This window comes from Pocillopora verrucosa, chromosome 11 (genome assembly GCF_036669915.1).
Source record: "Pocillopora verrucosa isolate sample1 chromosome 11, ASM3666991v2, whole genome shotgun sequence".
Lineage (NCBI taxonomy): Eukaryota > Metazoa > Cnidaria > Anthozoa > Scleractinia > Pocilloporidae > Pocillopora > Pocillopora verrucosa.
In genome coordinates, this window is record NC_089322.1 from 3,596,130 (window position 1) to 3,607,392 (window position 11,263).

Sequence of the window (11,263 nt, forward strand, 5' to 3'; positions counted from 1 at the left end):
ATTATTTGGCACTTTTCAAAATGAAAACTGATAAAATCAAAAGGGTGAAAGTATTATGCAAATTTTCGTTCCAAAACAAAAAGCGATCGCTTAAAAGCTTAACAAATAATGGGTGTTAGTAAGGTATCTGCTTTCGGCAATTTGTGTATTCAAATGAAGATATTTGCACCAGTAAAAATACTTTTTTCACTAGTTTTCGACAGGGTTGATCTGAAGATCATACGAAAAGTGAATGATTATTAGATTTCAGTAAAATTGTTTCGGTGATTATGGAGATTCTCGCGCTCTGATTGGTCGAGGATTGCGTCATATCTCGCGATAAGCACCGCGCACGAGGAGATTATAACAAGGGCTCTAAATTTCAAAACGGCTGTCTCGCACTTCGTCGATGTTACCAGGAAGTAAGGGTGATAAAGGAAAATTCAATTCTAAAGAGCTAAAAAGATGCTGCTAACATCGGTGTACCACTTTTAAAAAATAAGAAATTAAGTATTTCCTGATTGAATTGTTTTGGAAACTGGCTTCTTTACTACAAATAAACAAAAAAATCGTAACACGCGCAAAGCCATCTTTATTCGATCACAGAGTGGTTTTTAACAACAAATAAACGAATTTACATTAGAATTTGAAAACATCTGAGCAATTATACTAAAACACTTATTTTTACGTTTTGCTGCTACCGTAAACAGCATGTCTAAAATCATCACTCAAAATCTTGTGAAAATTACTTTTGATTATTAATTTTATGCCCGCTAGAGATGCTATGAATACCATGATTGAGTTGCTTGAGGAAAGATTGCAGTGAAGCTAGGTCTGATTGTCACAGGAACGAAAAGGTTTTGTACGGAGATAAGCCAGAGAGTGTTAATCGGGTCTAAAACAAATCAGTAAAGGGGGTAAGTTTCTAAAGAAACTGTGGTACTTCGTCGGTGGGAGAGTATAGCAGGGTAATTTGGTTTTATCAACTGAGTTGATAACGTAAATTCGCCACCGTAAAGAGTCTGACGAAGGGCTAACGCTCGAAACGTCGGCTTTAAACCGTCTTTACAGTGGCCGATTTATGTTACCAGCTCAGTTAATAATACCAAAATTACCCTCTAAGACAACTCGTTATAACTTACTAATAGAGTAAACTATCATTGAGAAAAATTCCGCAATTATTATATTTTTGGGGGTTTTTCAAAATTTCCATTGAAAAGTTCACATCAGCTTTGTGAAGATTAAAAATGGTTTTCACTTCTTTTGACATGTAGTGGCTGCTGTATTTTTCTCTCCTCTTTCAAGTCTTTTGGTTTCTACCGCATGATGCTTTTCCCTGATTTTAGGATTTGCAAAGTGGTGACAGAAATGTCTGTAAGAAAGAATATTTCTATCAGAATCATTTTCAATTGAGTTTCGAAAGAAATCTTGGATTGCACGGACTGTTTTTTTTACTTCGCTCTGTGATTGGTCCAGAAAACTCGCGCCACTCTCTCAACCAATCAGATGCAAAAGTAAAACTAATCACGACTTGGTCGCCCGCGTTTTCCCGCGCTTTGACAATTTGCTTGTGTTCACTTTGAGTTCTCTATTGGTTATCTTTCTTTCGTCTGATTGGCTGTTGCGATAACTTCGCTTTTTGCTTTACCACACTAAATTGAAAATCACTCTTTCAACTAAACGAATTCAATAAAAAGCAGGATTATGCTATAACTTGTTATACAGAGTTAACCCTGCATGAAATTAACGTGGATAAAAGAAAACTATCTGATCTGAAACTCGAAACATGACGGCATTGTAATAAGACCCCCTCTATGATAAACTCCCCTTCCTAATTAGCCCCCCCCCCTCTAAGATAAGCTCCCCCCCATCTTAAAAAGTCTCTCTGATGAGCCCTCCTTCCTAATAAGCCCCCCGAAAAGTATCAATTTCCAATAAGACCCCTCTCTGATAACCCCCCTATCTATCCTGTGCGCCCCCCTCTCTAATAGGCCCTATTATTCAATGGCCCTAAAAAGCCCCAAATTCAAAAAGCCTTGCTCACACCTCACGAAACATAAGAGAGAATTGGAGCGAATAGAATACACTTTTTAAAGGAAGCAGTTTTTATATTACCTCTTTATACAACTCTCTGTCGAAAAGCCAGAAACCAAAGCCATTCTTGCTGACAATGTTCTTAACATTGTCCATCAGCTGACACTCCATTTTACCCTCGTGGTCTGTGAAAGTTGCCAGATTAAACGCACTGCATCGAGGCTCACGTATGCAGAAGTCACCGCATTGAGGAAGAGATACGACCTTATGATTAACAATCACGTGACCGTCTATGGCTTTGTTCGTTGAGTTCTTCTTTTTTTTGAAGCTAAAGTCTTGAGCAGGACAGACACGAGGTGGCTTCCACAGATTGCGTTCTTTAAAAGAAATGAATGTACAATTATGCACATCAGATAAATGAAAGAAATAAAAGATAAAGAAAGAGAGAGACAACAAAAGAATCTACGCAGAAGATATAATAAATATAAAACAGAAGCAGTTCTTTTATTTCCCATCCCACAACTCTTTCTTAATCGCAAGCCAGAATTAAGATCGTCTAAAATCGTGCGTCGTAGAACATCAGCCTTCGTATCAAACCAGACGCCGACCAACCTTGAACACCAATAAAATATCATATGCCCCTTGAAATTGGAAATCGTCTGAGAATCTAAGCTCGCAGACCAATATCGTGTTCTGTCAAAAATTCCTGAGACTTCGTAATGATTCGACTCCTTCTGAAATCGAATACAATCTTAAATCGAAGGGCATCCAAATCACTTGCGATCAAAATCTGTAAGCCGTATAAAATAAAAAAGATCCGACCAAAATCCAACGCGGTAGGAGATAGGGAAAAGTCCAAAATTGGACACCGCCTAAACTCAAACGTTTTCCAAAAGAGGACGTCGGTAATTAAAAATCCACTATTGGAGATAACAACAACCTAAGCTTATTCTGAAATTTTAAAGTTATCTGACCTTGAATAACTGACATATTGTAACATCCCGCCAATTCCTTTACGGGGTTTCTACAACATTCTTTTTCATTTGTGCATGGTGAACCTTGTCCTGTGTACCCTTCACAAAAAACTTCATCCCCTGGAAAACCTTCACCGAATGAACACTCTGCAAAACAAAAAATAATAATCTTATTATTGCGTGAATCAAAAATTCTTTTGGTTTTCGTTACCCTGAAATCATTGCAGTTGCATTTTTATCTTCTTTTAAACAGACGAACCTGTATGAACCCTTTAATTCCCAGATCAATTTTGTAATTCTCCTTACTGTCAACCATACAGTTCCCATAATGTTACTTCAGAGAATTTGGTATCGTATCAGCTAATCATTCCCAAATTGATATTTTTCTTTATTCTCATCACTTTTCTGGCTGATTTTGTTTTGATATTGTAAGGAGAAATTCTGTCTTGGTCACTCATAGGAGATAAAGGGTTAAGTGGCACTGCATTGAGCAGTCACCGGTCGGTTGTCATAACTCAGTCGAGCTTTTTCCCTTAGATAGTATAGTTTTCACCGCTATTAAGCAGAAGTGGTTGCCCTTTGCTCACACTGAAGCCTGATAAAAATGTCGCACAGATTTGGTTCGTTTTCGGCCGATTTCTCGAGTTCTATCTTTGATTCTCCCTACATGCTGCATGACTTAGGTATACTTCCTGCACGATTCAAGCAGGAAAACCTCTGATCGGTGGTAACAAAAAACGGCCAGGCTCACACGTCTAGTCGTCTCAGCGGGGTGAGGAGCACGGGCTTATTTCCTAAACGACACTTCCCTAGGAAATCTCAACGGGCAGTGAATCCGGATTGTGTGGTTTATGCGGTCAAAGTGTATAAATGGGCTTTGTGTTCTAAAAGTCCCGAGTTTTCCATTTCTTTGGTTTTGATTCGTTTCTCATATTACAATAAACGTCTCGATTTCCTATACAAGTTAAGTGTGATTGTAGTTGTTTCTTACGTTTGCCATCAAAAGTTCAGGCAAAAATTGGCGCGCGGCAAGACAAAATTAATCCCCTTGCACATGCCTTACGATTGACCGCTGTGCTCTGATAGTCTCTGAGATAATTCTTGCAAGTTTGTTTCCCCGCTCCTCACAGCTAAATCACAGATGAAAGCACTAACCTGTAACCTGAGATTCTGTCGAAAAGGCCATAAGATGAATGAGGAAGAGAAATGTCAGCATTTTCTTGTTCGTGTTCCTGCATTTGTCGTATATAACAAAAGGTAAGAAAGTGTAATATTTCACAAAATGAAATCTACCTTAATGGTCCATAGAATTTCCTCTATACTGGGTTTGCCATAACACAGAATACGTAAAAATTTCTTGAAACCAAAGAAGCATCGTGGCTAGGGGAAATTTTTTAAAAACTACACACAATTTGTTTGAACCTTTAAGATGGTGGAAACTGGACAAAAATGCTCAGAACAAATATGATAAAAGACTGACATCTTGTTCAGTCATTTAAATGAAAAGAAATTTTATCTCGCAAACCTTGACTGCGCAGAAAACTGCAAAGGCTTTCGGTTGGAATGAAAAACTTCTACAATCAGCAATCTTGAGTTGCCGTATAAAACAATTCACGCAAAACAATGGTGCGTGCACAAGTTCTGAGTCAGAGCTACGTGCCCCGGACAGTTTATTAAAGGAAAGGAAATTTTAAAAAAAGCTTGCAATGACGGATGCTGGATAGAGAAGCCCTTTCAATAGTTATTTACATATGACAGTGTCTTGTCACAGGAATGACAGGTATTGCTTGTTACATTATGATGTGTGTCTCATCAATATTTGTTCGTGATAATTCACTTGTCGTCGTGAAAGTTCAATAATTAAAATTTAAGGTTAATGTAGAAGAAAAGTCAGTACGTCTTGTTCAGATTCAATGTATGAAGAGCTGTACAACATAATTGGAGCGAGCTGTACTGCTCTTGTTGCCATGCACTGAAACGTGCGTGAATCGAGCTTCTCTTAAAATTAATGCAAAATTGTCAACGACCATGTCAAGGGAAATATTAACATATTACCTGTAAGGAAGAAATGACACTTTCGGGTCAAAAAGTTGTTTGATAAAGTTCATTTACATGCATGTGCTTCGAGAAACTTCAAGAAATTGTTAAATGTACTACATGGAACATTTCTTGTTATGAGTTTATATCGAAGGGAATGACAGCCAAAAACATGCGAAATATATTGTTACTATGCTGTGTTTGAAAAAATAATTATGAAAACAAGAGGGAAGCTTTCCACAACCAGTTAAGTGTAATTAAAATAGAACATTCTCCACCTTTATTACTGCTGTATTTGCATTTTTTCTAAGGCTTCCTTAGATGGAATGATAAAATTGGTCATCATTCGTGACCAACTGTTTTGGAAATTGTTGAAATCAAAATTATTTGAATAAATTAAATGGGGTAAATTTTTAAAGAAGTGTGGTGCTTCGTCGGTGGGGCAAGACAATTTGGTTTTATCATCTGAGTTGACAATGTAAATTGGCCTTCGTAAAGAGTTCCTACAGCTGACGTTTCGATTGCCAGCCAGATTTCCAGTTGCTCTCATGTTTCTCACCGATGTCCGTCGAAGGACCGCCATCCAGTTTCGAAAAAGGTTCTTGCACAGAAAAATTTAAGGTTTCCCTTTGTGGATAGGTCTATTCATTGAAAGGGCTCAACAAATAATAGACGAAATCGTATAATGAACCGAAAACACAAACCGAAAGTTGGTCGACGCTCAGCTAGGCTTGGACGACAAAGTCGTTCATGAAGGTACAACAGCCAGCAATGTTCTCCCCTATCATACGCCACAGAAAAAAATCTCTACCAAGAAGTTTACTTAAACCCCTTAACTCCGAAGATTTGATTGTTAATTCTCCCCTCTAGCTGCTACACATTTCCTTGTAAGTTAGTTATGAGAATTTGGTATCAGATGAAGATAACAACTTCTACATGATAACTTTAGGTATTCTTATTACCTGTTCGCTACATGGGTAATGTACGGATATTCTAGGGAAAAGATACACGTTAATCACTTCTGTGAGTTAAAGGGTTAAAAACTTTGCGAGCTTGCAAAAAATAAAGGTTTTTCGGATATTTGAGGAGTTAAAAAAAAATTGCGTTATGGCAGTAGAAAACCATGTTTACAAAACACCTAATTTGACGGACAGATTTTAATGGACAAAAATTATGAATTCAGAGTGCATATTATTAAAATGTTATTGCACTACACGATCCTAAAGTTTTTCCCTAATCTTCTTCTTCTCAAAAAGTGCACGACAAAACAGAGTGCGCGTCATGTCATTTCCTATTATTATTTTAATATTTACCATTTTCACAATAACGCTTTTTAATTAGTCTTTATTTTGTTACATGTTGATTTGTTTGAGGGAAATTCCGCCGTCACTAACAATAATAATTTTAGCATAATCGTCAAAAAAAAGAAAATGGTCCAGCGTGGAAATCAAAGAGCTTTCCCGACAACTTTCAGTCCAATAAAGTTGGTGGGAAACTTGGAACTTTTAGAAGCTGTACCAATTGAAACAATTTTTTCACAGATGAAAGATTTAAGGAACATTTGTTAATTTTTCACACTGTTCATGGGAGCTCCTGCAGCGTTCAGCAGGAACATCAAAACACCAAGGGTGATTTAGTTGAAGAAAACGGAAATTAAACATTTTCAAACAAAATCGATGCTCTACAGGATTAACTTCGTTTGAAATAGTTAAGCCTCAAAATCACAATGTTGAGTTAATAATCAGATAAATTGTTTGATTTGCCTGCACCGGTCAGTGAATCAAGATGTCTATAATATGTGAGCTTGGACGAGCAACGTTTGATTAAGAAACCCTCCACACAAATCGATGATAAAAGCCATTGATGTAGGTGAACTGCACAGCAAGGCAACCCATTCTGCAGGCCTGATTCCAATGGCTTGATATCAAAGACTCCGTGATACTTTTGAGACGCTCTGGGTCGAGAGCGGGCGTGAGAAGTTTCTTGGACCAAGCATCGACAAAATTGTACGCTTCTTCTTCACTTAGCGACGTAGACACTTCCACTAGTCTGTCAGGACCCGGAATGTTGTCGTACCAACGAGATAACATCCATTCACCGTAATGTTTCTCCATTGTAAAGCGAGACATGGCGAAGTGAGACCTTTACAAAACTTACGCGCGCTTCACTTGACAACACAGCTGATTAAAGAGCGCGTTGCTTTAAGTACGCGGGAAATATTTTCACTCCTGAGAGCACACATCGGAAGGTTTCCGCTTTCTTATCGATTCAGTCACCTTATAATTTAGCAACGCAATATCGCTCGTCCGAGTCGATATCGATTGATTGGGTTTAAAACATCGTCAGACTTCAGGTTGTGCACGAAAATTACCGATTCCGAACGAGAGATCGCGTTTGTTTGCTCGAAATGTTAATGTATAAATTACTATGTATAGGAGCGTAGATGCATATCGCAAAGTTTTGACAACTAAAAAATTTGGTCTCGAAAGGACCTAAATATAAATAAATAAATGATTGTTTATTTGAAAAAACTAAATCAAAGGAAGAGTGGATAGGAAGAGTCTGGGTCTAGCGATTTGACAGAAAATTACATTTACCGAACTGATAGCTTAAGAATGGCTGCCTGTCAGGATCGAGAACTGTCCGTCAACGACCATTTGGTGAATTGCTGATATTTTGCTCAAAGATACCCTTTGATAAACTATTTTTCAAAAATCGTGTTTTAAGTTTCAGCGATTATTAAATTTTCATAAATTTGCGAAAATCTGAAAACGCAGTTTTCAGGCTTCCGGAGCTCAGGCACTGCATGACGCACAGTCAAAAAATTAACTGCAAAAACCAAGCCCCGTTTAAGGATTAAAATGGAATCAATCAACACCAAACTTCACACGATATTAGGACAGCTATACTCATTCAATTCTAGTGAGTAAATATTTTTGGGCACATCGATTTTGGGATGACTCAAGCCCTTGAAAGAACATCCTCACAGACCGCGTAAAATGGCGGCGAAAAACGGGTGATATTTCACGCGAAAAAATGTACCTGGTACCACATATTTTAGATTTTCAACAACATATTCGTGAAATATTGCTATTTTCCACTCACTGTGGAAAGTATGATGCTCAGAATCGCATTGCTTCCCTTCGAAAATGGCAGAAGTGTTTGTGACTTGAGCGAGCAAAATGATGCAAAGTGTGTAAACAAACAACAAGGTAATTTAATTATATTGAGTTGTTAAATCTCCAAATTAAATCCGGCCTCCGCTGTGTCGGTTTGTAGCTTGGAAAACTTAAAGTACAAGTAAACTATTCCGTAAGATATTTGAAAAGGTTCTACAAAATATTTTTTGGCTAAAAATCTGCAAGTGAAGTACATATTACATTAGCACCATCTCACATTCAAGTAATGCACAAGATACATTCGAGGTAGATTAGTACTTGATTCCAAGCTGATAAATTAGATATTTTTTTATCTTTTACTCTGAGAACTCGTTTTCTGTTGGTATAAATACATGGAAAGGCGACTTTTGACCTTCAAAGTAATTAAATGCAAGGCGACAGTTCTTATTATCCTTGTGATTATCAATGTCACGCAACGTAACGCCATTGGAAACGTGTCGGGGGTGCTGAAACATACCCGCGTAGAAACCGCAAATGAAATAATGATGTCGTTAAATTATAGAAAGAAATCCCGCATTTCAAAATGAGCGGAGAGAAATATAGGTTAAACACTCTCACGTCTGTCAGTTTGCATGTGTCGGCTACCAGATGAGTAAACTTCATTACCGATGTGAAGACCAGAAAAGGAAAGTGAGGGTCAATATTGGCATGATTAAACGAAAAACAGAACAAAACGAAAGAACTTCTAATTACTCTACGAGCTTTAAAAATGAGATAACTAGTAACTGACGATTAGGAACGAGTCACCGTTAATTCGTTTCTTCCTCACTTTTCTATTCTGCTAAACTAAAGAGAAATTCAGCATCACGATGACTTTTGGCAAGTACATTTGCTGACAATCTCTTTCAGTAAAGCCAATTACGGGGCCTTTTCACGCATGGGCTTTGATGGTATATCGAGGCCAAGGTCTTCACACATGTGCTGCAACATGGGTAGCTTCAAGATCTTCAAAGAGTCATTTAGCGCCATTTCACTAAGATCGTACTGATCGTAGATCAGGGGATGGTCAAGTTGTATTGACGCGACAGTCTCCTTTGCCTCGCTAAAATTACTCTCCTCTTGAGCTGCTCGGATATCAGCCTCATCAGGATCTCTCTGGCGTACTAAGGCACTCTGAGGTGATCTGGGTGGTTGTGAGGAATTCCGATGACTGGAATAGTCGTTAACGTGCGGAATGAGTGGTAACAGCCGGCTTTATCTTGCCTGAAGTAGGCCTTGTTGATTTCAGGATACTCTTGCTTCAATGTGGCTAGAACATGTTGCATAATCGCGGTAACAGCAGAACTTCTTTGGGTACAGGACTGAATCACATGGATAAAGGCTTGCCACTGTAGCACACCCTCTATCCGTCTGTACACTACAGATATGTGCCAAGAAATACCCCGCTTACCAAAGCAGTCTGTCTGTGACTCGCGGTATCTCTGAGGCAAGAACTTCATGGCCCAGTCATTTACAATGAATACTGTTCCAGAATTAAGGGCATCGATGACGTCCAAACGAGCCTGATCTTGATGGGTCGACCTCAGCAAATGGCACTTCCATGACTGGATGGCAAGTGTAGCAGAGCTAACGAGAAACAAAGCTTCGTCTTTGTCTTCTTCTGTGGTAAAAGATGCTTCATCGACCGCAGTAGATATATCGTTCAGGGTCGAATGCAAGCTTCCACATTGGTCACAGAGCTCGTCATGGTTGTGTTTGCATTGCTGTCGCAGGTCAGAATCTTCGGTGTCACTCAGAGCAAATACACTGCAATGACTTGCAACGGGAAAAGAAGAGCTCACGTGAACCTGAGGGAAAATAGGAAACACAGCTTGACACAAAGCATGGATGACCATGTTACTGCAACATTAACGGCAAAAAATATATGCAATATGCATGCTTCATGTTATCTAAATCGAATAACCTCAATAATCTAGATAAAGTAGATAAAATCTATAGAGTAGATAAAATCTATTACAAGCATAATTTATACTGATAAAAAACGAATACCAAGAGCAAAAACCGACGTATATTTCCCGGTCAGGGTGGATCTGTCATCGGAACGGTTTTTTTCGTGCTATACTTCCATCCATTTGTGAAATAAGATCACCCTGCTTGAAAAACATAATCTAATTTTTTTGGAACTCTTGACACTTTCGGTTGCTTACTTTGAAATCACCCTTCAGGTAGAATTTGGCCACCTTTAATGATTTCACGTATCGCACTTGCCACTCCTTTCAAAGACCAAGCTCCCCCATTTGAAGAACCAAGCCTTCTAGTCCATCGAACGCACGGGCCCCGTCTGCTGCGAAATAGTCAAGGCCTTGGAGAGACTTTCTGGTCGAGGACTTGCATTCATTTAGAACACGCAGCATCGTCCGCTCGCTGAACGCCTCAATTCCAGTCTCTTTGTAGTACTAGGTATACTGCCGCACTATCCTTTGCGGAAGGAAGTTTGACACCATGGTCCTAGTTAAACGCCCCAGAGCCGGCCTGTCACGAGTCTCCTTTCGCTCAGTCAGTGAAGCGCCCGAATTGACTCCTATTAGGACAGTTCACCTGTGCCATTAGGTTATCACATGATTTCGAGTGCAATTTGGAATAAATAAGCACGAGTAAATTTTTTAAAGACTAACAAAATTGCACGAGCCCGTAGCGCTTTTTTTTGTAAAAAAGTTAAAGCAATTGTTCAGTCTGTGTCCGTATCACTTTCGATGAAATGGAATCGTCGTTTTCGAGGTTTAACCATGTTTATTTTCAATTTCGGCGTTGGATCGCTCGAGCAAAGCGTAAAGCTGGGTCGGCTCGTAATTTTCGATTTCCTCGGCAATTCCCTTCTTTAAACACCACTTTTTCCAAACTGACAATCAAAAAGTAGTGCTTTTTACAGTGTTTTCGTTGTTTGAGCTGTTTTTCAGCTGCGGTGGCGAAAGAAAACCCACTTAAAACGCCGGCCATTGTTTCGCTCGCAAATTTTCAAATTTTCAAATTTTGTTGCGACATCCAAGGCTCGCATTTGATTAGCTATCTGTGAGTTTCTTTGATTATTGACCAATCAGAATGTCTGATTTGTTACTTTCT

The 11,263-nt window shown here is 38.8% G+C and overlaps 1 protein-coding gene and 1 pseudogene across 1 annotated transcript; both read right to left on the bottom strand.

Annotated features, from left to right (window-relative positions):
• Positions 1-564: 564 nt before the first annotated feature.
• Positions 565-4,653, bottom strand: LOC131784884 (uncharacterized). Its single transcript, XM_059101714.2, has 5 exons — positions 4,513-4,653; positions 4,143-4,219; positions 2,988-3,134; positions 2,095-2,390; positions 565-1,351 (listed from the first exon to the last, which is right to left on the bottom strand). Exons 2-5 carry the CDS (start codon positions 4,201-4,203, stop codon positions 1,322-1,324), a joined length of 534 nt encoding a protein of 177 aa, XP_058957697.2. The 5' UTR covers positions 4,204-4,219; positions 4,513-4,653; the 3' UTR covers positions 565-1,321.
• Positions 4,654-9,306: 4,653 nt separating this feature from the next.
• LOC136276959 (uncharacterized) lies at positions 9,307-10,557 on the bottom strand (annotated as a pseudogene).
• Between the last annotated feature and the right edge of the window lie 706 nt (positions 10,558-11,263).

Coding starts and splice junctions, on each gene's coding strand:
- LOC131784884 (XM_059101714.2), bottom strand. CDS start 4,203: ATGCTGACATTTCTCTTCCTCATTCATCTTATGGCCTTTTCGACAGAA. Junction 3,135..4,142: donor GACAGAATCTCAGGTTACAG/GTTAGTGCTTTC, acceptor TTTGTTTTGCAG/AGTGTTCATTCGGTGAAGGT. Junction 1,352..2,094: donor ACAGAGAGTTGTATAAAGAG/GTAATATAAAAA, acceptor TCTTTCTTACAG/ACATTTCTGTCACCACTTTG.